Consider the following 25,340-nt stretch of genomic DNA (forward strand, 5'->3'; position numbering starts at 1 on the left):
TATATTAATATGTGTACGGTAATATAGTACGGTAATATGTGATAACAACAGGGATAGATAGCGTATGATAATTCGTCTGACTATTGTTCACAGAATTTATATTTATTTTGGAATTTATACTTTTTATTTTCACTTACAAATATTTTGCTTACACAGGGTGCTTTGCATAAAAAATATAATATTCTGGGATAGAATCGAACCGGGATATGTACAAACGTAACCAAACATATATTCCCCCGCTACTATTCTACCCCATTGACATGTATCATCAAAACTGATACATTCAAAGAAAAAATTACACGGCCATATGAAAAACTTACTAGCCAAGCATTTACATGATGTGAGTACAATAATATGATAAAATAGTTCTGTGTATAATAACTGTTGAATATACATTAATATGTGTACGGAAATATAGTATGGTAATATAGTACGGTAATATAGTACGTGTACAATAATATGATAACCATGGTAGCGGCGGTGGGGTGGCGGGGACGGCGGCGGCGGCGGGGGCGTCTCAGCTACGGCGGCGGCTGGTTAGATGGTCAGACGGGTCAACTGGATAGAGGGCTGGTTAGACGGGTCAGCTGGATAGAGGGCTGGTTAGGTTCCAGAAGCCCCATTTTACACCTACTCTCATCTAAAATTTCAGGAGTATAATCTAAATTCCTATGATGTTACAGTAGCAAAAATTAGAAAAAATGAATTGAAATCTGATGATGTTGAAATTGAAGAAGTGAATATATCGCTATTTGATATGCCTGGTGAATACTCTCTTGGGCATTGTATTGCCCAAGACATGCGCATGAGTGCGGGCATTGCCGTAGATTTTAAGTTAATGAACAAACATTTTTAACATAAAATATCAACAGTGATTTTCATTTTAGCTAATCTGTTGGTTAATTATGATTTAGGAGGATCTTCGGGAGAATCGGCGAGTTAATGGACCAAAGACCAAATGTTGGCACAGTAGCATATTTGCAACACCAGCATAATAAATATATATATTATTTAGTAACAAAAACATTCAGTAACAGTAAGCCGTCATACAGCAATATAACACTGTACAGTATATTTTTAAAATGTACATAATATAATAGGAAATAATAATAAGAAAAAATTTGATCACTACATACCTGTAACATTGGACGAATCGGGCATGTATTTATATCCCCAATATCAATATCCTCAGAAGGCAACTTTAGTACACCAACGAAGTAAACCAACGAACGCTAACTCGCTGACACGATATCGAGTCTTCAAGTGGAACGGACGTCATTTAGTCGGTTCAACTTTTCTTTGTCTTAATTTAATTTTATTGTATTAAGTAATAACTAATAACCATAGGCGTGCGTAGACTTCGGTTTCAGGGGCAGCAAGAGATTAATTCGGCCCATTCTTCAAATTCACCATTAAACCCAGCCCATAGTTTTACTATTTTTGCTATTGGGTATCAAAATTAAAGTTGTATTGATTATTTGTTTATTTGGATAAACAGTTGTACAGTAAGGTACTAAGCCACTTAAGGTGTACTTTTCCACAAGCCTATAGTTAATAATATTATTTATAATATGATAAAATAAAAAAAAACATTAATAATAATATAAAGTATATATTTTAAAAATAATAATTAAAGTAATAACAATTGGTTGTAAATAAAACAATAAAACCTCTTATAAACATTCATACACTTTTTTCACAAACTTATAATACTAATCTACGCTCTACAGGTAATAAATTTTTAAATTCATCAATTACACTCTCAATATTTACAGAAGAAGTTAATTCTTGTTCGACAAATAGAAACAATAATGCATTTAGTCTATCTTGTGTCATGGTAGATCTAAGTTTGCTTTTAACGATTGTAAGTTTAGAAAAACTCCTCTCACAACCACAACTCGTGACAGGGATAATAACAAACATTTTTAAACATAGAAAAAAATTATTAAAAATATTTGATCGATCACATTTGTTTAACCAGTCAAGCCACTTATAAACAGAACCAGAACAAGTACCTTTAGGAGTATCTTCTAATTGTTTCAAAAGGGTTATCTCAGAAATTAATGATTCTTTAGAAATATGGAAATATTTATTTAATGCAACTCCAATAGTCCAATTACGTAATAGCTAATCGCTATTTAATATCGTCTATCATTAATGTTGTGGCGGGCCAGCATCGTCATGGCATACGCATATTAGTGTACGATATTACGATAACGTTAAAAACCCAGTTTATTTTTAGATTTGTTGACCATAAATGATAGTAATATTTTCGATTAAAAACCATGGCTATTTATTTTAATAGTAGACACGAGACAGTTTTATACTGATAAATTCTATAATCATAAAATATTCATATCTATAATTGACCAAAAAAAAAAAAATCATTTGTGGAAATATAATTTTACCGAGGCCCATTATTTAATATTATCCGGCCCCGGTAGCCCCAAATAAAGTCCAGGGGCAGCATATGCTGCCTCTGCTGCCCCCGTGCGCACGCCTATGCTAATAACTAATACGTATCGGTTAAATTTACAGTTTAATTGGTTTATAAATTATTTAATTGTTACTATATAATTAATAATTTTGTTATTAAGTTTTTGGCAGGTAAGCAATTACAAATATTTTATACTTGTTCTAATTTAAAGAATAATATGTATTTTTATAATTATGATTTATTTTTTACATTTTAATTTTTATGTAAATAGTAAAATATGTTTACATTATTATATTAATTCATTAATTTATTTTTGAAATAAAAATATATTTTTTGTTATAAACCAATCAGAATCCAAAATCTTGAACTACTTAGGTAATAAATAAATAAAATATAACAATATTACACAACTTTTAATTTGGTAACAATTTTGATTAATAATTTTTTCAAAAATGAATTATTATATTTAGTTCTATTCAAAAGCTTTATAACAAATTAGATAACAAACATTGTGTGATGTCTTAAACATTTAAAGGACCCATTTTACATAATATTTTTGCATACAATTTATTATAATATTCAGTAGTGTACAATAGAGCCCTGCATGGGCCGTGCTTGTGTCACCGAAATCGGGTTCGGGCTGGGCCTGGCCCTTCATTTCAGTATTAGTTGGTCGGGCAGGGCTTCATTTATATTTTATAATATTGATTGATAAATGATTTCATTTAAATTTAATTTATCATTTGATTTCTATTGACAAGACAAATTACCAATAACCAGAAATTCGGAAATACGTATTTTACAGTAATCTATTTATAACTGTGGGAATATCATTCTTCTACTCAATAAGATACTCCGTATTCTATATTCAGATATCATTAATATGACCGAGTACCGACCGACCAATGGGACAAGTTTAATGTATTGACACTTTATAGTCTATATAAATTTTCTTATGTTTATTATCTTGATTATGTTTTTGTATTTCGTATTGCTATAAATAATGATTGAAGTGCGTTCAGCGTTGTGCGTAAATCGTAAATGCATACCTATTACCTAGTACCTACTACCTACTACCTAGTACCTACGTGTAGTGTGTAGTTGTGTACTGTGTAGTCTGTAGTGTCGTCTGTCGAAGACTGGTCGAATGACACAGCTAGTGAGCAAATATTTACTTCTTTTTACGATCTTCAAAATAAGGTAAGTACTAAGTACTAAATAATTATTGGAGTAAAAAGAAAATATGAAAGCATATTAATTAAATTAATTAATTATTAGTAATAATTTATATAATAGTCATAATATAACCTAACACTAAAATTCATATTTTTGTTTCTATCTATCTAACCTGAAGATATTCCACATAGAATTAGAGGTATGCCAGATGCCTATTGCCTGTATAAATTCTAATAATTTTTTTTTTTTTATCATAAAGGTAGGTAGTATATACTTAAAAAGAGATACCATTTTTTAAATTTGTATTCTAAAATTGTTTTTTATTTAATTAATTAATTTATTTTATTTAATTTTGATAATTAATACCTAATTATAATAAAATCTAAAATGTGAATAATGTGGTTTAAATTATTTTTTCAAGCTATTTTCTTATATTTTTTCAAAATACTAATAAGGATTTATTAAAAAGACTATATTTCTTTAAGTGTTAGTTTGTTTTCTACAGTCATAAATACTCAATATGGGTGACGACCAAAATGACCAAATTACAGTACCGAAGACTGACAACAATAGGGAGCACAAAACTATAATTCAAAATAAAATTAAAACTGGTGAATGTATTTTAGAAACACATAGAGGGAAAAGTAAAGTATGGGATTTATTTAGCAAAATAATTTATGCAAATAATGATGAAGTTCAATTGAAGACACAGGTTATGTATGTTGTACAAAATGCAAAAAAATTTTAACGTACAGTAGTTCATGTGGAGTATCTCATTTGAATCGACACAAATGTCAACTTAATGTAAATAATGAAAGGATCGATAACTTTTTTGCAAAGAGAAACAAGCCTAATATTCCATCCACAGTTACAATTGAAGCAGTTAATTGTTGCATAAAATTGTGTAGTTTGGATATTAGACCATTTGAAGCTGTAGACGGAGAGGGGTTCAGACAGTTATGTCAATTTTTAATCAATACTGGTGCTAGATATGGAAAAATTGATGCAGCTGACCTAATGCCTCACCCAACTACTGTCTCAAGAAACTGTCTAAAAATGGCTGAAAGTTTAAGAAGTGAACTATTGGCAATTATTTTACCATATTTCAATAATGGTCGTTGTTCAGCAACTACAGACAAGTGGACCGATGACTTTAAAAAGATAGGATATACGGCAATATAATATATAATTATATAAATGATGAATGGCAACTTAAATCTAATGTTGTTTGTGTTAAACAATTTGAAATAGATAAAAAAAAACAGGTGAAAACATAAACAAAAGTCTTAAACAATTTTTTGGGGATTGGGCTAAGACTGATAGAGAAGAATGGCTCTCAAAATTAATTTGGGTAACAGATCGGGGTTCAAATATTATAAAAGCATTAGAAAAGTATACAAGAATAAATTTCTCAGCTCATATTTTACACAACATTCTACAAGAAACATTCAGCTTAACAGAACAAAAATCAACTGAAAATACAGATGCAGGTATACAGTTGCAATATTTGAAACCAGTAGATACATTAATATCAGCATCAAAGTCTTTAGTGAGGTATATGAAAAAATCTGGTGATAATAATTTACTCTCCAAGCCATTACATCAACATGTTGAAACTAGATGGTACTCAAAAGTTATAATGTTACAATCAATAAGAGATATGTATGAAGAGTTAATTAAGCTTTATGGACATAACCATACGAGATTAAAATATATAAACGTTGACTTACTAACCAAGTTAATTGATTTTTTAATTCCATTTAAAGAAGCATCGACTAAAATTGAAGGTGAAAAATATTCTACAATTAATTTAATAGTGTTCTATCGCTGTAAGTTGATTAAACATCTAGAAAGTATAAAACATAATACACAAATTGATGAGACTTCTAAAACTTTAAAAATATTGGCTGCTCGAGCACTTAATGCTATGGAAAGTAAATTTAAACTTCACCGAAATCATGAAATTTCATTATTTTTGTTTCCACCTTATAAAAATATGAAGATGATGGGAGAAAGTGAAAAGAATCGTATTATAGGTAATGTTAAGCTAGAATAACTAAAAATTCAAGAAAGTCAACCAGTAATGCTATGTTTTCATATGAGAATGAACTTGAGTCTTATACACACAGTACAGATACCTTTCAAACAAATGAAAATATATTAGACTGGTGGAAAGCTAGAAACAACATTTTACCAACAATGGCTAAATTGGCAATAAGAATTCTGGCTATACCAGCAACAAGTGCTGCAAGTGAACGGGCATTTAGTGCTGCAGGTAGAGTAATTGAGGAAAGAAGATCTTGTCTTAAAGCAGAAACTATCGACGCATTGTTATTTTTACAAGACTATCAAAAGGAAAAATGAAGAATTTTTATTTTATAATTTTTTAAAGCAGTACATTTAAATATTAAGTTGTTTTTTATTTTATTTTATTTTAATTAAATGTTAATTTTGTATTTTGATTAAAAAGAAGATTGATATAGTATACTGAGTACTTTAGACTACCAATTTTTTTTTACCCTTTACTATTTACTTTACACAATTTAAGTACTAGATAATACTTGGTAGGTAATAGGTAGTAGGTAGTAGGTACTAGGTAATAGGTATTAGGTAATAGTGTACAGTGTAGTGTACACTGTACACAGGTCACAGACTACACAGTACACAGTACACAGTACACAACTACAAACTACACAGTAGAGCAGTGGTCTTTAACCATTTGAATATATGGTCAAGTCCATATATTTCAGTGAAAATTTGGACTGGGTCTAGCTAAGTATACAGTATACACTATATAATATATATTTAAGTTAAACGTATTGGGCTGGGCTGGACTGTATATTTAAAAGAAATGAAATGGGCAGGGCCGGGCTGGACTGTATATTTAAAAGATATGAAATGGGCCGGGCCGGGCCGGATTGTACATCCAAGTGAAACAAATCGGGCCGGCCCGGGTCTCATTAGTAAAATTCTATTTTGGACGGGCTTGGACTTCAAAAGTTAGGCCCATGCAGGGCTATAGTGTACAACATACATGATACATGTATACAAATAAATTTATATTAACAATACATTCAAAAAATCGTTTTATTCCAATATAATCCGGCCGAGAAATTCAGTGTTCCCTAAATTGCCGAACACACTGTATATATTTTAATTCACAACAATATATCGACTATCCAGTTCAAGACTGCAACAACTCAAAACATTTTTCTCATTAGTTATTTTTGATGTATTTTGCAACGCACACAATTTTAAATCATTAAATGATTTTCTGCACTTTTTTCTGGTATCGATAGTATTAAAACTTTTATCAGCATAGCTTGTTTTATATTCAAACAAAAATGGATTTTCACGTGCCACTTTTATCATTTTGATTGAATTCTATAAAACTTTTTCGGCATTTAGGTTTGTTTTAAAATTTTGACCTACATTTAGTGCGAGACGTTTAAGGTCAAAAAATTGTTCCTTTTGCATTTCGTGAACAATGTATGGTTTTCCAGTTTTTTTTGCACATTTTATTACTGAAACCCATTGAGATGGCTCATATATGGGCCCACCTTTTAAAATTCTTTTAGCCTCATCTTCAATTCTTGCATGCATCAAGTCACCCTCGTTTTGTGTGTGTCCAACAATTAAATATTTTAATGTTATTGAACGAATGTTAAATTTTTTAACACAGTAAATATTGAGAGAAATTATGTATTTGTTTTTATTCTGTCCTCCACAATTGTCCGAATAAAATATTATGTCTTTATCTTCTTTATTTTGTAAGAACAAGTTTAAGCATGTTCCTTGATTATTTTTTATGTCATACATAGTAAAATTGTAACTAGCCAATCTACGTTTGTAATAGAATTGAGATACTTCTCCTCTAGGAGTAATAAGTACAGCCTGCAAGTCAAAACAGCAAACCACTACATCTTCACCTAGTTTATTATCTTCTGGATAGTCGATATATTCACAATAAAAAATTATAATAAAAAACCACATAATTGAAAAATCACTGCTTATAAACAATCATTTCAAAAGTATCAAAAGTATTACTGGCTACTGCTGTATAATTCCTTTTAACCTGTGCTTAATATTTATTTAAGTTATTGTTATGGTCTATAAGATATCTGTAAGATATCTACAAGATATCAAGGCTAAGTTAGCATAACCATGCCTCGTGTCGAGGGCAATGCGGTTGCTACTATGACCACATTGTGTCGGGATAGTAAGCGCACCAATAATTACAGTGCACTAATGATGCATTTGAGATGTTATTGCACATTCTCAAATTCGTGTCCGAATGTACAACAACAACAACAAGGACACCTGGTTTCACCCAGAAGGCGACCACACGACGTAAACAAGAGACGCACCACAATATATAAGGGAGCCCGAAGACCAGCAACGGCAGATGTACCAAAGCTATCAACAACTGAGCACTTTCACGTCACTCAGCCACTTATTTTATTTGTTACATGTATTTTGTTTATATACAATAAAGACATATTACGTTATTAAGTTTAACTTTCATTCAAATTAACCATTTGGATTCAAATCTGATACTGGCACGCAACATTATACACATTAGCTCTATTTTATAGATTGTATTTTGATATTAAATATTAAAAAAATAGAAATAGAAATAGAATTTTTTAATAACTACCTACTAGAAAATACATTTTTTATTTATTATAAAATGGTATTTATATATTTTTATTTTGTTATATATTATAACATCATATTGCCAATGCTCTCAACAAATTTAAATACATAATACAATATATTAGTACTAATATCAAAAACTATTTCATTATTAATTAGGTTCAATAATCAGTTAATTAAGTATAGATTTTGTTGTAAGGGATTTTTCTACTATTGATAAGTAGTAGTCGAGTAAGGCTCCTACTATAACAGCATAAAAATAATACGGTTGTTTGTTGATAAGTAGTCGAGTAAGGCTCCTACTTTAAAAGTTAAAGTAAATTCAATTTTAAAATGAGTGTGTTAAAAAACGTGGAAGATATAGCCAATTTCATTCAACAAAAATATCCTTCATTGGAATTTGGCAACATAAGTTTTTCTAATGAGGCGATAAGTGATATTTCTAAAGTAATATTCAAGAAAGCTGATTGCAAAAAAGCTAAAAATAATTTAGTTAAGTCATTAAATAATCCAAATTCAGCTTTGAGAAAATTATTAGATAGGAATTCAACAGTAGGCAATAAGTCACACTTCGATAAAATGCTTCATGACAAAGGTTATTCAAAAAATGATTTTTGTATTTATAAAACAGAGGTTGTTAATTCAATTTGTAAAATTTTAAAAATTGATTTTAACCCTAAAAATCAACACAGAATATTTCAGCGTTGTCGAGAGAGTTTTCGACAAAACGAAATTTCTGTTAGCCCTAAAGAAATTGTTATTTCAGATGAAGGAAATAATACTTCAAATATAATTGTAGATGAGTTGGGCATTGATCTGAAAGAAAATGTTTTTGAAATCAAAGAATGTGATTTAAATAGTTGTAACCCGGGTTTGCTTTATAGTTCTTGTAAAGTCTATGATGATTGCTGTAGTACAATAGAAGAAATTGATAATCAACACACAATATTTCAGCATTGTCGAGAGAGTTTTCAAGAATATGAAATTTCTGATAATCTTCAAGAATTGTCACAAAAAGAAATTGTTATGTTAGGTGAAACAAATAAACTCAATGAGAGTACAGCAGTGGGTGTAAAAATAAGATTGTTTGACCATAGTACCCCTCAAAAAGAAAACAATAATACATTCAATATAGTTGAAAAAAAATTGGAAAATGATCTGACAGAAGCAATTCTTGAAATCAAAGAACATGATTTAATTAATTTTAACCCAGGTTTACTTAATAGTTCTTTTTCGATTGATGATGGTTGCTGTAGAAATATAAAAGAAAATGAATATAACAAGAATTTCAATAGTATTAAACAAATTGATGTTGCTGAGGAAATGTTAACCACCCCTAAACGCAAATTAAATGTAAAATTTTCTGGAGGTGTTTACCCCAGAAAAAAAGATTTAAATCTGTATCTATTTGCAACACACCAGAAGCAGATTTGAAAACATTTCCTAAGAACTCGAAAAATGTATATCCCTTAAAGGTTAGGTCTTTTAATGAAGATAATAAAATGAAAAAGGTTATGTGTTATAAAAAGTGTAATTTTGTGGAAGGGACAATTAGCTTACAGGATAAAGAATAGAAGCAAATAGTTGATAACTCAATGCAAAAAAATATTTTAAAGAGTTTATCAGAATCTTTAAATTCTATAAAAAGTTACAAATCTCCAGTAGATGGTCTACGGTGTAAAATGGATTTGTATGAAAATAGGTTACCAAAAGACAAAAATTATTATAGCTCCATTTTGAAGAAGAACGGAAGAAAATTGGATTATGTTGTTGGCATTTATAATAGTGTTAAAGACATAACTCAGTTCCATGAGTTATTTTTCAGTGACTTTGACACACTATCAATGTATACACCTGAAAATATAAATAATATGTGGTTGAGTAATTTTGTTATTGATATAGCATTGGGTGTTATGAGAGAGACATATGCGAGTTTAAAAATAAAATAAAAATATTGAGTTGTGATGTATCGGGTCATTTAAATAATGATCCTTCAAAAAAAAATTCAAATTTGGAAACTATAGTTGTTCCAAAAGAGAGTTTGCTCGTAATGCCATTAAATGCAAATGGAAATCATTGGGTAATCATGTTTGTGGACTTTGGAAATCATAAATTCTATTATTTTGACCCTTACCAAACTACGGAATATAATAAATGTAGACATAATTTTGTGACTATACTAAGTGAACTGAAAAAAAATCATGTGTATGGAGAGGTAGGTAATGTGTGGCCAGAAATGAATTTTCAAATATTTTCTGACTATCCTAAACAAACCGATAGTTATAATTGTGGAGTTTATGTGTTGTACTATGCAGAGCATATGATGAAAAATAAGATTGAAAACGTTAAATTCAATAAAGATTTCAGTCCAATGGTATATAGAGAGGTGTTAAAAGATCTTTTGTTGGAAAAATCTGATTTCATGAGAGATATTTGTTTGTATTGTGGGCGTACGGACAAAAAACATAAAGAGATAAAAAAAGAAAATATCGATTGGGTGCAATGCGATACATTTAACAGATGGATAGTACTACAATGTTTGTTAAATGTAGGATAAACGTCAGATTGTGATGATAATTTTGAATGTGTTTTGTGCGTGTCCAATGACTTTAATAAAATAAGTGTTGGTGAGTAAATTAAAAGAGTTAGTATAATTAAGAAAATTAGTGGAGTAGGCCTATGTTGGGAAACCTCTTTAAAAGAAAACACGCCAAAATGCAGTACCTCCAGTTTTGTTGAAAACAATGCTAAGGTAGTGTGGAAATCTGTTAAATTAATTGTGAATTTCAGAATATTAAAATAATATTCATTAAACTTGCATAACTATCTACATAGAATTTGAATATGACTCATAAAACCAGATTTAACATGCCATCCAATCTAAAAAATAAAAAATAATAATTATAAAACATGTATAATAAAGACTTAAAAAAATAATATTCTATTATCTATCATCAACTATAGTAATTGTTATTACCATTATTAGATAGATTGCATTATGCATTGGAACACTTCATGGGTAAATTTTTCATTTCAACGTTTCACACCCAATATGACAGCAAACACAAATAATCCAATACTTTGGATAATAATTTTGCAGCACAATTAATGCACAATGATTAAATCAGAGAACATCAAAATACTTCAGCGATCCAACATGGTAATTGTTTATTCCCCTAAAATCCATGATAAATAAGCACTTAAATTCAAAATAATAAAAAATGTAATTCATTAAGGACTTAGATTATATAAAATACATGATAAATTAAAAATAATAATCACTTATAGCATATATTTGACTTAAGTATCTTATGTGCTTATTATTATACGTCAAAATCAAAATATCATTTTTTCGCTTAACAGGTATACTGAGACCAACATTTTTCAAATATTTCCTCTTCCTCTTCATTAAACTTGTGAATTTATACGACTTTTGGCAGTAATAAAACTTAAAAAACATTCCTTGAACAATGCTATCTATAAAATCTGAATTAGTTGATTGATAATATCAGAGTTTAAGATTACCTTTATGTAGCGTTCTTATTATGATTCTTGTGTTTTCTTTATTGAACATGGTAGTTGATAAAAAAAAAATAAACTATCATATTATGAATTATGGCTAATAAAAACAAGAAAAATCATTGTTGTATTTGTAACGTGCCACGTACAATCAGTTGAATTGATGTCGAATCGGAAAGGTTGTTTTGAAATAATGAAAACTCTCGAAATTATTAAGTTAATACATCTTCGTCATTTTTCATACGAACAGAATTTAATCCTATCTGCAATGTTTGTGGTGACAATTGCTGTTCAAAAGCCCCCTGTAATATATTTTTAATAGTTTCCCAATCGCTAGTTTCCCTATATCTACATACTTCTAACGCTTTGCCAGTAATCCTAGTGTTAATAAATGTTTCTAGTAAGGGTATGGTTTCTCTACCTACGGCCTCGCATGCAAAATCGCATGCCGCTATGAACGAGGAAACGTCTTTCGCATCGGCGCAAATTGGTATCATAGCAGTTACCTGCTCAATTGTAGCCTTTACACTAGACATTTTTGTCTTTCGTATCCTTTTCACTGGTCCTAATTCTGAATGGATTAAATTTGGTGTACTACGTAACCCTATTAATCTTTGTTCTAATCCTGTATTCGAGTCTTCTTTAACAGTAGTATCTAACAAACTTTTCCCTGTTGTTTTTCCTTATTAATTCTCTGTGTAGAGTCGCTATCCTCTTTCGTATTAAACTTATTTCTACTAATTTTTCTACTTCAATATTTTTATTTAACTCTACTTGAGTTCCGATTTCTTTTGTTGTATCTGTTTCCTCTTCCGAACTATTACTATCGTTTTCACTATAACCTACGTCAGTGGCGCCGAAGTCCGTGTTAAGGTCGGGCCACGGCCCGACCTCTTTTTTGAAAAATGTGGCCTGTGTGCCACATTAAATTTACATCATAGTTTTGTTATAAGTATAAATGTATACTTAGGTATCCCTATAAAATTGTATTGTATTATGTATATAATATAACTAGCCAATAGGCAGTAGGCATTTAAAGCTACCTACTAACTATTAGTAATAATTCAAACATTTAACATAGTATAATGTGTTTTATAAAGCATAGCTGTTTTCTAGTTTAGGAAACATGAATATTTTGTAAAACGATGTGTTATTATTTGGTTAATATATTTATATAAGAATAAGATAATTCGATATTGATATTGTCAACACTCAACAAATATTACATCTATAGTCTATAAATAATAGTTAATATACTACATTTAATCATGGACTTAAATAGGGGGGTGGCTTAGGAGGGCTTAGCCCTCCCTAAGCTATCTCAAGCCCTCCCTAAGATATTTTAATATTTAGGTTACCTATCTTTATAATAATAAATTATATAATTTATATTTAAATATTAACTAATAATTATATAAACTATAACCAATGGTAAAAGTTATAAATACCTATAATAATATGTAGGTAGATTTTCGTTCCTAAAACTATGATCAGTATAATCTGTTGATGGCTATTTTAACAGCTAGCCGCCCAAATGAATCTATACGTAGTAGGTATGTCTATATAACGCGGATTTCTGATGTCGATGTGTGAGTGCTGGTATGAAGGCATACAGATACCGAGTAAACCGTGTCATCTAAATATATAAATATTACCGATAAGGCGATAACGTATGAAACTAATGTTTTGATAGTGGTATTTTTCGACCTACAAATAGATTTTCCTTTATTTTTATTATTTTGAATAGTTATTGGTTAATAATATTTTATTATAAGCAACTTATCATAAGGCAATTGTGACAAGTTCACATGGAGACATTTACAGACTGACGGTTGACTATCGAAAATCGTGTACCTATCCGTATTGTATTTTATAAATTGAATTCGCTGAATGTTATTGTACTCATTTAACCGTTTCAACGTTTGTACATAAATAATAAATATGTTTAGCATTTTTAATTTTAAAAAATCAAAAACTTCTGAAGACGATAGTCTGAAGAACATTCCAATAAACACAACTACTTCCTCTCAACAGGTACGTATCTAATAAATAAAAACTATTGATTTTATACACAATTCATTTTATTCATACATATTATTTTTATATTTTGAACAGGCCATAAAAAAATAAAATTTAAATGTTTTGATAAATGCAAATGATTTTGATCCAGATTCACAAAATTATACTGATGATCCAAATAATATTTCAAATAAATTAAACTATGATTTGAAGCATTCAGATACTCAGGTTAACATTGTTAAGGATTTAGGAGATTTGAACACAGGCCCTGCACAACCAATTTTACCAGTAAGTTACTTTTTAATTGAAAAAGTAAAGTAATTTAATTACAATTTTATGCCAGAACGAAAATAATAATTTTATTACCTACATGTATGTAAAAGTAGCTAAAGTAGCTTAGTAAAGTAACTTAATTACTTTTTAAAGGTAATAATTAGTCCAACACTGGTAATATAGAAATTATAGAAATTCTTAATAAATAAAAACAAACCAATTTATTGTTTTTTTACAAAAATTAATTTTCAGGCATATCCTATGACAGTTTTTGGTAATCAAAATATATCGTTTAATGCCAAATACTATAATGAGTTCAAGTGGATTGAATATAGTGTAGAAAAAGATGCAGTTTTTTGCTTTTGCTGTAGAATATTTGGATGTAGTTATACTGGTAATGTTTTTACCTAAAGTGGTTTTACACTTTATTATTACATTTATATTAAATGATTTTATCAACACAATAATAAGTATAATTTTTTGGTATATTAATATTATTGTATACCTATTTAAAATGGAAATCTCTATGAATTCAATTTATAAAAATCTATAGGTATAAGTAATAACACAGCAACACACATATATTTAGAAGGACTAATAAATTATCAACTTGAAAAATAAATAAAATTTAAATACCTTTAGTGAACTAAATAATGTTGAGGTTTTTTCATTACTCAATTTTAATTTTTTTTTACTCACCAGCATAACCTGTTTTACACCCAGGTATACATAACATTTTTTCGGCATTGTTAAATAATTTTTATTTTAACAACTGAATATAGAAACAAGGTTTCAAATTTTAATGTTGTTTAAAATCATCAATGTTATAGTAAGTTATCTTATCTAAACCATGAATCATGATCATTCAATTACTTTGTAACTAATTTTATGACTAGTATTTACAAATAAATAAACTAATATTAGAAAATTGTATTTATTTTATTTAAATTAATGTTCAATAACAGTATTTATACCTATTTAACGTAATAGCATATTAGCTTGTTTCATACCTTTAAAATAAAACTATATTCCACCTATTTTATATTCATATTATAAACATAATATTTACATTTAAATATGTTTTTAAATACCTAATAATATATTTTCGTATAACAACTTAAAATAAAATAGGCCTCCGGGCGAATAGTGGCGTACTCTGTTGAGAGATTTCCGAACTCCTGGTTTGCCATACAATTTGGCATCCATTTTTTTACATTGTGAGATAGGGAAGTGGTATCACCTTATTTTCTCTACATCGTGGCTACAATGTATTAATAAACTAATATAATAAATGTTAATGTCGCCAACCATCGAGACCTTGAGTAACGTCCGGCGACGAGCATGACCGGAATTATCGTGTGTGCGGTGTTTGCGCTAACAGTAGATAACACTGACTGCCCGGAGCGAAAATACACACACACACTTACACATATCGGGCAGCGTGATCGGCGGTCGATACGGTTTCGGTGATTGTCGGCGGTACTGTCACTATTATACTTTAATAATATAATTTGATATCCCGAGCCCATATCTTCAGGTGGACCCGGCCGAGTGGATGTAGCTCCGCTAACCCTTATAGTAAACCGACGTTTTTAGTATAAAAACGTAGTTCTAAAGTCCAGTGGCCTATAACTATATCACGCCACCGAGTCGGACCACTGATGCCGTTTCCTGATTGGATTAAACACATCACGCCACTTCATAGACGTAGATAATCCTATTCTCCATCACGGCATGTTCCATATAAATATGAGTCCTCATCATAGATTTAATTAGAGTTAGTTAAGAGTCAGTTAGACTTAGTCAGTGTTGTCACTTGCTCTCCGGTAGTTAAGTACTTGTGCTTACGCTAACGAAAGCCTTTTCATTTATTGTTTTAACAAGTTAATAAACGTATCAATTATCTTATTAATCTATTGTTAACTTATACACCTCATCTCTCCAACCTACAACGGAACGTGCATTCGTCGTAAAAGAAGCGTGCAGCAACTATCACTGGTTACTACATAAAATTTGGGGTCATACTTCGTCAAACGAAAATTGTTTGAGTCAAATCAAAAAATAAGTACTTTGAGACCCACCGACGAAACCACGTTCACGACAGGAAGGAGAACAGAGAGAATTCAAGCAAACGGTCTAGTCCAGGGAGGACAGAAATCAAATTCCAGAAGGACGGAAGTCAACTTTTCAAACGATCCACGGATAAAGATGCAAGCTCTGTAAGTCATTTGAATAATATATTGTATATTGTATGTCTGACAGAGATCCCAAAAATTGGCAAGTAGTATCATATAATCCGGAAACATTTAAAATAAAAATGGTTAACCCAGAAAAATTAAATTTACAAGGAGCAACCGCATTGGTTCCTGCTTTCTCGGGAGGAACAGAGTCCGATTTAATTTCTTTCGTGGCTAAATGCGAATTCATTTTTAACAATATTTCCGATGCTATTAAACCTTATATATTAGAAGCAATACTGGCACAATTAACGGGTAAAGCATTATCGGCCGTGAGGTATAAAAAAAATTACTACCTGGGATGAATTAAAAAAAATATTTAAAACCGTTTTTGGATCGGCACATTCAGTGTCTTACTTACAAGTACAATTAAGTCAAATGCGTCAGAACGCAAAGAAATCAGTTAAAGATTTTTCTATTAGAATTGAAAAAACAGCCCATGAATTAATGAACGCGTTAACGGTAGGTAGGGACGCACCAGAATCAGAAATAATAGCGCAAACAGTGCGAGCTCACGCACTAAGCGTATTCATAGCGGGTATCCCACGAACTATTGGTTTATTATTAAAAGCGCGTAACATACAAGGTTTCGAAGAAGCCGTTTTAATTGCAATGGAAGAGGAAACAACAACAGCATTTTATAATAGCATAAACGGGTATAACAAAACACCGAATTATAAAAATAATAAATTTGATAAAAAAAAACACTAGAGATAAAAGCGCGATTAAATGCCATCGTTGTGAGAAATTTGGTCATTATGCTAATGAATGTAGAACAAGCGAGCGTAAATTAGCTACTTTCAAGAATCCGAATAATGGACAAAGTCCAAAGACCGAATTTAAACGCGAATATTCTAATAAATTCTGTAAATATTGTAGAAAAGCGAATCACGATATAAGTGAGTGCCGTAAATTAAAACGTAACGAACAAGATAAAACCGTAGAAAGAGATGGTCAGGAAAATCACGATAGGTCTATCAGTGAAATACAATCGGGAAGTAACGTTCGTATTATAACACCGATAACACAGGAACATATTACGTGTTTTTCGGATAAATTTGTTAAAAACGAAAATAAATTTTACATTGATAGTGGTTCGGAAATGAACATTATAAAAATTTCAAGTTTAAAAGGACACATAATCGTGAATGAAAAAGATAAAAAAAAGATTAAGGGCATTAATGCAAGTCCGGTAGAAACAGTAGGATCTGTGGTAATTCCAATTTACATTAACAAACAACTTTTTACAGTTAAATTCGATATTGTATACGATGATTTTCCAATACCTAAAGCAGGTATAATAGGCATAACATTTTTGAAATTAAACAAAGTCGTATTAGATTGGGATAAGGAAATATTAATAATACCAGAAAAAAAAGAAATCGATAATAACGCGTTAATTATTCCACCGTGAAGTAACTGCGTTTTATAAATTAGAGCGGACGAACAAATTAAACACGAATTTATTACGATAAAAAAATACGAGATTAACGAGGACGTAATTATAGCTAATAGTATCAGTCCGGTAAAAGGCGATAAAATAATAAGTAATATAGTAAATATATCGGAGCAACCATTTATTATCGATCAATTAACCACGAGTAATCTAAAGTGGGAACCTTTTAATGATTGTGTTTTTATTGCTAGCGAAGAAAAATACGCGGATAGTAAAATTAGAAAAATTAAGGAAACTATTAAAACGGAACACCTTAACAACGAGGAACGTGATAGTATAATAGACCTTTGTAGCCGTTTTTCTGATTTATTTTTCTTTGAAGGTGATCAATTAGGTGCTACTGATATAGTTACGCATAAAATTAACACTCCTAGGTGCGTTAAACCGATAAATATACGTCCATATAGGTTACCACATGCATATCAAGATGAAATAGAGAAACAAATAAAAGAAATGAAGGAATCTAACATTATACGTGACTCGGTATCACCGTTTAATTTTCCTTTGGTAGTAGTTAAAAAGAAAAAAGATGCAGAAGGGAAACAAAAAATGCGAGTATGCGTAGATTTTCGGAAACTTAACGAGGTCACTGAAAACGAAGCGTATGGGTTACCAAATATTCTAGAAATATTGGAATCATTAGGTTCATCAAAATACTTTTCGACTTTAGACCTTGCGAGCGGTTATCATCAAATAATGGTAGATAAGGGGGACACGCATAAAACAGCTTTTTCTACAAAATCAGGTCATTACGAATTTTTGAGATTACCATTTGGACTTAGTTCAGCGCCTGCAACGTTTACACGGGCCATGAAAGCAATTTTAATGGGTTTAGAGGAGTTATGTACGGTGTATCTAGATGACATCGTCGTCCATGGGTCAAGTTTACGCGACCACCAAAATAAATTAGAACAGGTATTCACACGTCTGAGATCGCATAAACTTAAGTTACAGCCAGCGAAATGTGCATTCTTACGTTAAGAGGTGGTATATTTGGGGCATTTGATTAGCGAAAACGGGGTAACACCAGATCCGAATAAATTAAGTTGTATTAAAGATTATCCGAGACCTTTAACTGAGAAGGACGTTAAATCCTTCTTAGGTTTACTTAATTATTACCGCCGATTCGTTGACAATTTCGCCAAAATTGCTAAACCTCTAACGAACTTATTGAAAAAGAACACACTATTCGTATGGACTGACATGTGCGAAGACGCTTTCCAAAAATTAAAAAAAGCATTAATGAACCCACCTTTGTTAGTATACCATAACTGGGAGAACGGGAATTCTAACTTAATGCCGGATGCAAGTCAATATGCTATTGGGTCCGTCCTTTCACAAGGGGAGGTACCAAAAGATCAACCAGTGCAAGTAGAACGTTAAATAAGGCCGAAACAAATTACAGTGTAATTCAAAAAGAATTGTTAGCGATAGTATGGGCAGTTAAATATTTTAGGCCGTACCTATACGGAAAAAAATTTAAAATAATAACTGACCATCGACCATTGACATATTTATTTAATATAAAAGAAGTTTCATCTCAATTAATGCGCTGGCGTTTACAACTCGAAGAGTACGATTACGAAATTGTTTATAGAGCGGAACCACAGCATGCAAACGCGGACTGTTTATCACGTATACACGTAGTTACAAATAATGAGCCAATTAACGATTTCGATGAATTTAAAAAGGCGGAAAATAAACCGATATTTAATTCTAAAATAAAAGAAATAGAAGGCAGTATTAAACACGCAAAACCCGACGAAAACGTAATTTTACCTATATCAAGCGATAAAATAATAACGCATCCGGCGATAAGAGAGATTGTTAGTAGTAACAATTTGCTAGGTCAAATAACGTTTAATGAAAGTAATTTTTTCGTTGTTAAACAATTAGACAAATTAATAATATTTTCCAATTTAAAAAATAATTATTATACAGAGATGAACGCAGAACAATATTATAACGCGATAGCCGAAATTAAAGTATTCTGTGTCGGTGAACAAATTAAACAATTTTCAATCATTAGATTAGAAGGGTTTGTAACGAAATTTGAACTCTTGTGGTTTTGTATTACGTTAACTTTTATTTAAAAGAATACTTTACATATATATATGAAATATTTACATTATTTTCTTTTTTATTATTTGACTTTATGTCTTTTAAATACAATAAAAAGATAGGATAGTATAACAAACACTCATTTAATGAGATATGATATAAGAACAAAACTCACGGATGGGAAATTGTGTAATTTTGTCCTTTATTCACCGTCTTGATTTGGATCGTGCTGTAGATTGAATGGATCTGCTGTCTCGGATCTCTGATCTGATCTGATCTTGGATCGGTTGTCTCTCGGTCTCGTTCGGAATCTCACTGTTGTCTTGATTATTTTTCTTCTTCGTGATACACCACTGGGAAGTTTGGGTACATATAAAATATTATATATCTCAATATATTTGTATTTTACAATGGTATATTGTAAAATATATATTAAGATATATAATTAAAGCCCGTGCAACTGAGTGTTGGTCCCGACTTAAAGTAAACCTTAAGTGGGCACTGCAGTTCGTCGTGGTTGAGTTGTTTTGGTAACTGTATAGTCGATGTGACGTCACCGTATGAAGGTCGTATATACCTTCCGGAGCGTAATCGATTAGTTACGGAGTAAAAGGCCGGAGGCGGAAAGTGTGTGTTTTGGTGCCAGCGTCGACGGTCTTATATGCCTTCGTTGAGCTGTTTGACAACGGAGTTTAAATTTGTGTTTCTTGACATTTGCATAATTTTCTAGGGCCATATTTGTTCGGGAATTATTTTCTTATTTTTTGGGGTGTTTTTTACTAAACAGAGATGCATGTGGTTATTGATTGAGATGAGATGTAGTCGATAAAAAAAATAAATAAGATGAATAAGAAGCGAGTCGCAACGACGGCGGCGGAACATACGCCATCTGGTTAGTGTCTAATAGGTCGTCGGCGCATTGACGTGATGGTATCGCGCTAATGTACGACACAAGAGCGCGGCACCTGTGCGTTCTTGTCTCGTTACAGGTTAACGACATTGACCTGTTTCGAGCGCATACGCGCAATGTTTTGTTTTGTTTTTAAAAACACTGATATAGAAGTAACGATATATAAAGAACAATGTTTTACGGAAGACGAAAAAAATCAAATAATTAAAGAGTATCATGACACATTAGTAGGGGGGCACCAAGGTATTTCCCGTACAATAAAAAGATTAAAAATGAAATATCAATGGAGAACTTTAAAACAAGATGTAAAAAATTACATTAAAAAATGCATTATTTGTCAGGGAAACAAATCGGGTAAAAAAACAAAACAACCTATGTTAATTACTTCTACCGTAACTACTACGTTTCATAAAATATGTTTAGACATAGTAGGACCATTACTCGTAACAAGTTCAGGTAACTCGTATATTCAGGGGTGCCGAAATATAAAAATATATGTAGGGCAAATCATAATTGACAACCCACCCACCCACCTTACCTAAATACCTATTTGGTAAGTTAATTGTCTTAATTGCATTCAATAAGGCAGTTATAATATATATATATCCTTAATACGTTCATAAAACTGTGTTATGCGTATAACAAGCAAAAATCCATAATTTTGGTACCCACTTTAGAATCATACAAATAAACTATTACTAATAAGAAATATATAGTACTTACTGAAATTTACAGAGGTATAAAGGTATTTATAAAAAATGTGTGTATTTTTATGTTCCTCAATTTACAGGTTTGATTAGTACTACCTATTTATGCAAACATAGATATTATGTTTAGATTCAATATAAAATATGTATATAATTATAGTTCATTAGTCATAATAGTAATTAAATACAAATGTATAAACTCAAACTCATTGCTTACATTTTTAATATTAAATAATAATAACATATTGTCATAACAAATCAATTTTTAATTATTTAATATTATAAATTCATATTAATTGAATAGAAATAACAAATTATTATAATCAATGGTGGAATGTATTTACAATAAGAAAAATTAAACATTTGTTCATAAAAAATATATAACTTAAACATACATTAACAAAGTACATTATTTAATACACTAATGCTTTACATAAGCGGGAACTTTTTCCAGCTAGCGATAAAATTATATTGTCTACTACTGGATCTAAGTCTTTTTCACAACTGATTTTCATCAAGTTTTCTAACCTATCATGTAGCATGGAAGTTCGAAGTTTAGTTTTTATCAGTTTTAATTTCGAGAATGAACGCTCTACACTACAACTAGAAATTGGAAGAATGACTGATAATTTTAATGCTACATACAAATTTGGAAAACAACTGGTTAAATTAGCTGTACAAAACATTTGAAAAATTTTTTTAGTACTTCCAATATTTTTAATTGTTCTTTGATCATCCCAAGTTTCATTTAAATCATCATATGTATTTAGTTCAAGCATAGAAATGTTGTCATCATTATTATCATTTTCATCTTCATCATCACTTGAATTATTATTACTAACATCATGCAAAAACTTTGGTAAATTTAAGTTATTCTCAAATTCATTGAAATTTTTACAAAACTGCATATATTCAGAAATCAAACAATCTCTATTAATTTTTGAATAGACCTCACATAACTCTATAAATGAATCTTTTGGTAGCATTGTTGGATCATTGTGCACTTCTTGTATTCTACGATATGAGAGCAATGCTATGTCTCTTAATGGTCCAATATTTGTGGTTTCAAACTGGTCACTCAATTCATTTAGAGTCATATCTATTACAGCATTGTAAGTTTCTACCTCAAACTTTTTAGTTGGACAAACAATAGGATCATCTTGCATTAGTTCACCTAAATAATTAATAAAATACAATTAGTTGTTTTATTCACTAAAAATAACTAATATATAATTTAACTTTGAAAATATTTTTTAGTTAACTACATTGTAAAATTGAAATAAATCATACCTGCTTTAATTGGAACACGCCTAGGTCTGATATTTTTTAATGGTAAAAAATCTGTGTCACTCTCATTGATAAAATTATCTGTTAATTTTATAATTTCCTCAAATGAATTATTTGCTCTCAATTTTCTAATCGAATTAATTGTTTTAGTTACGATACTTGTTGCCAATAAAATATCCATATCATGTGTTTGAAATTGTCTTGTAACTACTTCTAATATGTAAAATAGCTTTTTGAATGTGAAAGCAGTTAATAAAAATCTCCGTGATGTAAAATAATCTATAAGACCACTACAATTGGCACCAACAGTTGCATCAGTAACACCTTCAAGATTTTTTATTTCTTCCAATGTTTGTAAAACTGCATGATGGAACTTGATAACTACATTCAAAGCTGCTGAATGGGAATTCCAACGTGTTGTACAGACTCGTTTAACAGCATGTTGTTGGGTGTATTTTAAGTCTGAGTGTTTTTTTTTGAGCTTCTCTAAATGTTGCTGCTCTTTTTTTTGAACACCATAACAAGACATATAAACTTTCCAAATTTCCAAACAATTCTCTTGATTTTGAGTCACAGGATACAGCTTGCTTGACTACCAAGGCTAGTCGGTGGGCATGACACCATACATACAAAGCTTGTGGACATTCTCTTTTTATATGTGCTTGTAAGCCTTTGTAATTTCCTCGCATGTTTGAAGCACCATCATAAGACTGCCCAACAAGGCAATCTTTCCAATTAAGTTTTTCTTTTTCCATAATAGCAACAAATAAGCTGTACAAGTCTTTTCCTGTTGTAATAGGTGATTCTTTAATAGCAATGACTCTTTGGTGAATTAACCCAAATTTATCATCAACATATCTAATAACAAATGATACTTGTTCGCGACATGAAGCATCAAAAGTAGAATCAATAGATATACTAAATATATTGGATTGAACAACTGCTTGTTGAATTTGAGAGGAAATATCATGAGATATTGAATCTATTAACTGATTCTGTCTTTCCCAGGTAACAAAAGAAATTTGATCTTTTTTTTTAGTTTTATACTATTTAAATGGTCAGATAATGGAGCTGAACTTTTAGCTATTAAAATAACCAAGTCTTTGAAATTACCACCAGGCGAACTTACTGACCAGTTATCTCTATGACCTCGAAAAGCCAGATTGTGTCTTGCTAAGTATAAAACAATGTCTATAATTTCATTTATTACTTGTCGATTCATTGCGACTTCAATTTTACGCTGGTATTCCAAACTAGGCAAAATTGGAGTTGAAGTTTTTCGAAGTTTATACTTTAATGTGGCGTTTATGTGATCATTTGTAAGTTCATGATACTCTATTCCAGAAGACAAGTTTTCCATGAGTCAAATCCATTTTTTGTCCATGATTTTTCTAAATTTTTGTGCAAATTTGTCCCAAATAAAAAACAATGCATGCAATATATTTTGTTTTTGCTTGGAGAATATGACAGCCAATCGCGGAGACATTTTGTTTTGTCAGGAAGAATCCGGTAATAGTATATTTCTTTAAAGCTTCTATTTTCTTTTGAACCATTTTTAGGAAAACTCTTTCCTGGAAGATCATTTGACAATGGTTGACAAGGACCTAGTTCTAATATTAAACTTCTAATTTCCGGTGTTATATGTTTTAATTTGACAAAATGTGCTGGATCATTTCTGAACATGTCTACAGTCTCCATCTCAGTATCCACTTCGATATCGACAGTCTCCATGTTAGTATTGATAAAATTCATATCTATATAAATATATATATAAAAAAAAACTATTATTACCAACCTTTATTTTATTAAATTTTTGTAAATATTATATATTATAAACATTTTTACCTACCGTTTTTATTTACTGAACTGGGAGTAAGAATCATGTATTTTTGCTTAATTTGCTCATGAACACTAGAACCTGGATCATTTATGAACGCTAAAATACATTTATTAAAAGATACTAAAATAAGTACTAAATTGTTATAAATAAATTGGTTTTATTTTATACGTTGTAATATACATGACTAGATCACGGATTTTTATGCACTAAGAAGTAACGAAATATGCCATATTATAATATGCAGTAAAATTTATTCACAAATAATTATTTAGGTACTTAAATACTTAATGAAACAAAAATGTCTTAAACATTTTTTGAACTTAATGTATTTTTATAAATGTTATCTTTATTTCAATTATTATAATGCCAACAAAATTCTGTTTAATATTCCTACTTGACAAAATATTATTTTATAAATTTTTTTTTTAAATTTTCTGTTAATTATGCAATAAATTTCGAATTTTGTAAACATTTGCAAAAATATGCAATAACTATTAAATATTTATCAAAGCTTAAGACTTAAGTAATTACTATTTGGAGTTGGATAAGGATAACGAATTGTATCGGTATCCATACATATTTTCTTCGGTTTCGGTTTATTAAAAAAGGAAGTAATGCTTCGAGAATTAATTTTCGTTTTACGTTGCTTACAATTGTCCAGGTGTCTTTTCCAATTTGTAATATTCAGGTTTTCTCGTTTTTTACCGCATACACACATCAATTTTTCAGATTCCGACATAATAAATTTGTAATTAATAACAC

The 25,340-nt window shown here is 30.2% G+C and overlaps 3 protein-coding genes and 1 pseudogene across 3 annotated transcripts; 3 read left to right on the top strand and 1 right to left on the bottom strand.

Annotated features, from left to right (window-relative positions):
• The first annotated feature begins 307 nt into the window (after window positions 1–307).
• Window positions 308–1,336, top strand: LOC126554464 (uncharacterized). Its single transcript, XM_050209544.1, has 4 exons — window positions 308–340; window positions 653–834; window positions 915–1,036; window positions 1,101–1,336. The coding sequence occupies exons 1-4, from the start codon at window positions 308–310 to the stop codon at window positions 1,325–1,327; spliced, it is 564 nt and encodes a 187-aa protein (XP_050065501.1). The 3' UTR covers window positions 1,328–1,336.
• A 7,020-nt stretch (window positions 1,337–8,356) lies between these two features.
• On the top strand, window positions 8,357–9,843 carry LOC126554465 (uncharacterized). Its single transcript, XM_050209545.1, has 2 exons — window positions 8,357–9,340; window positions 9,652–9,843. The coding sequence occupies exons 1-2, from the start codon at window positions 8,603–8,605 to the stop codon at window positions 9,841–9,843; spliced, it is 930 nt and encodes a 309-aa protein (XP_050065502.1). The 5' UTR covers window positions 8,357–8,602.
• Window positions 9,418–10,904, top strand: LOC114130165 (uncharacterized; annotated as a pseudogene).
• A 10,960-nt stretch (window positions 10,905–21,864) lies between these two features.
• On the bottom strand, window positions 21,865–23,550 carry LOC126554467 (uncharacterized). Its single transcript, XM_050209546.1, has 3 exons — window positions 22,742–23,550; window positions 22,158–22,625; window positions 21,865–22,088 (listed from the first exon to the last, which is right to left on the bottom strand). The coding sequence occupies exons 1-3, from the start codon at window positions 23,265–23,267 to the stop codon at window positions 21,865–21,867; spliced, it is 1,218 nt and encodes a 405-aa protein (XP_050065503.1). The 5' UTR covers window positions 23,268–23,550.
• Between the last annotated feature and the right edge of the window lie 1,790 nt (window positions 23,551–25,340).

This window comes from Aphis gossypii, unplaced genomic scaffold (assembly GCF_020184175.1).
Source record: "Aphis gossypii isolate Hap1 unplaced genomic scaffold, ASM2018417v2 Contig00511, whole genome shotgun sequence".
Taxonomy (NCBI): Eukaryota; Metazoa; Arthropoda; class Insecta; order Hemiptera; family Aphididae; genus Aphis; species Aphis gossypii.

What these genes read in the sequence shown, in the direction of transcription:
- LOC126554464 (XM_050209544.1), top strand. Translation starts at nt 308, where the DNA reads ATGAAAAACTTACTAGCCAAGCATTTACATGAT. An exon ending in TAGCCAAGCATTTACATGAT is followed by an intron (nt 341 to 652) that starts GTGAGTACAATA and finishes CTAAAATTTCAG; the next exon opens with GAGTATAATCTAAATTCCTA. An exon ending in AACAAAAACATTCAGTAACA is followed by an intron (nt 1,037 to 1,100) that starts GTAAGCCGTCAT and finishes ATAATATAATAG; the next exon opens with GAAATAATAATAAGAAAAAA.
- LOC126554465 (XM_050209545.1), top strand. Translation starts at nt 8,603, where the DNA reads ATGAGTGTGTTAAAAAACGTGGAAGATATAGCCAATTTCATTCAACAA. An exon ending in ATGAGAGTACAGCAGTGGGT is followed by an intron (nt 9,341 to 9,651) that starts GTAAAAATAAGA and finishes TGTTTACCCCAG; the next exon opens with AAAAAAAGATTTAAATCTGT.
- LOC126554467 (XM_050209546.1), bottom strand. Translation starts at nt 23,267, where the DNA reads ATGTCTTGTTATGGTGTTCAAAAAAAAGAGCAGCAACATTTAGAGAAG. An exon ending in GCGTGTTCCAATTAAAGCAG is followed by an intron (nt 22,626 to 22,741) that starts GTATGATTTATT and finishes TTAATTATTTAG; the next exon opens with GTGAACTAATGCAAGATGAT. An exon ending in AACAATTAAAAATATTGGAA is followed by an intron (nt 22,089 to 22,157) that starts GTACTAAAAAAA and finishes ATTTGTATGTAG; the next exon opens with CATTAAAATTATCAGTCATT.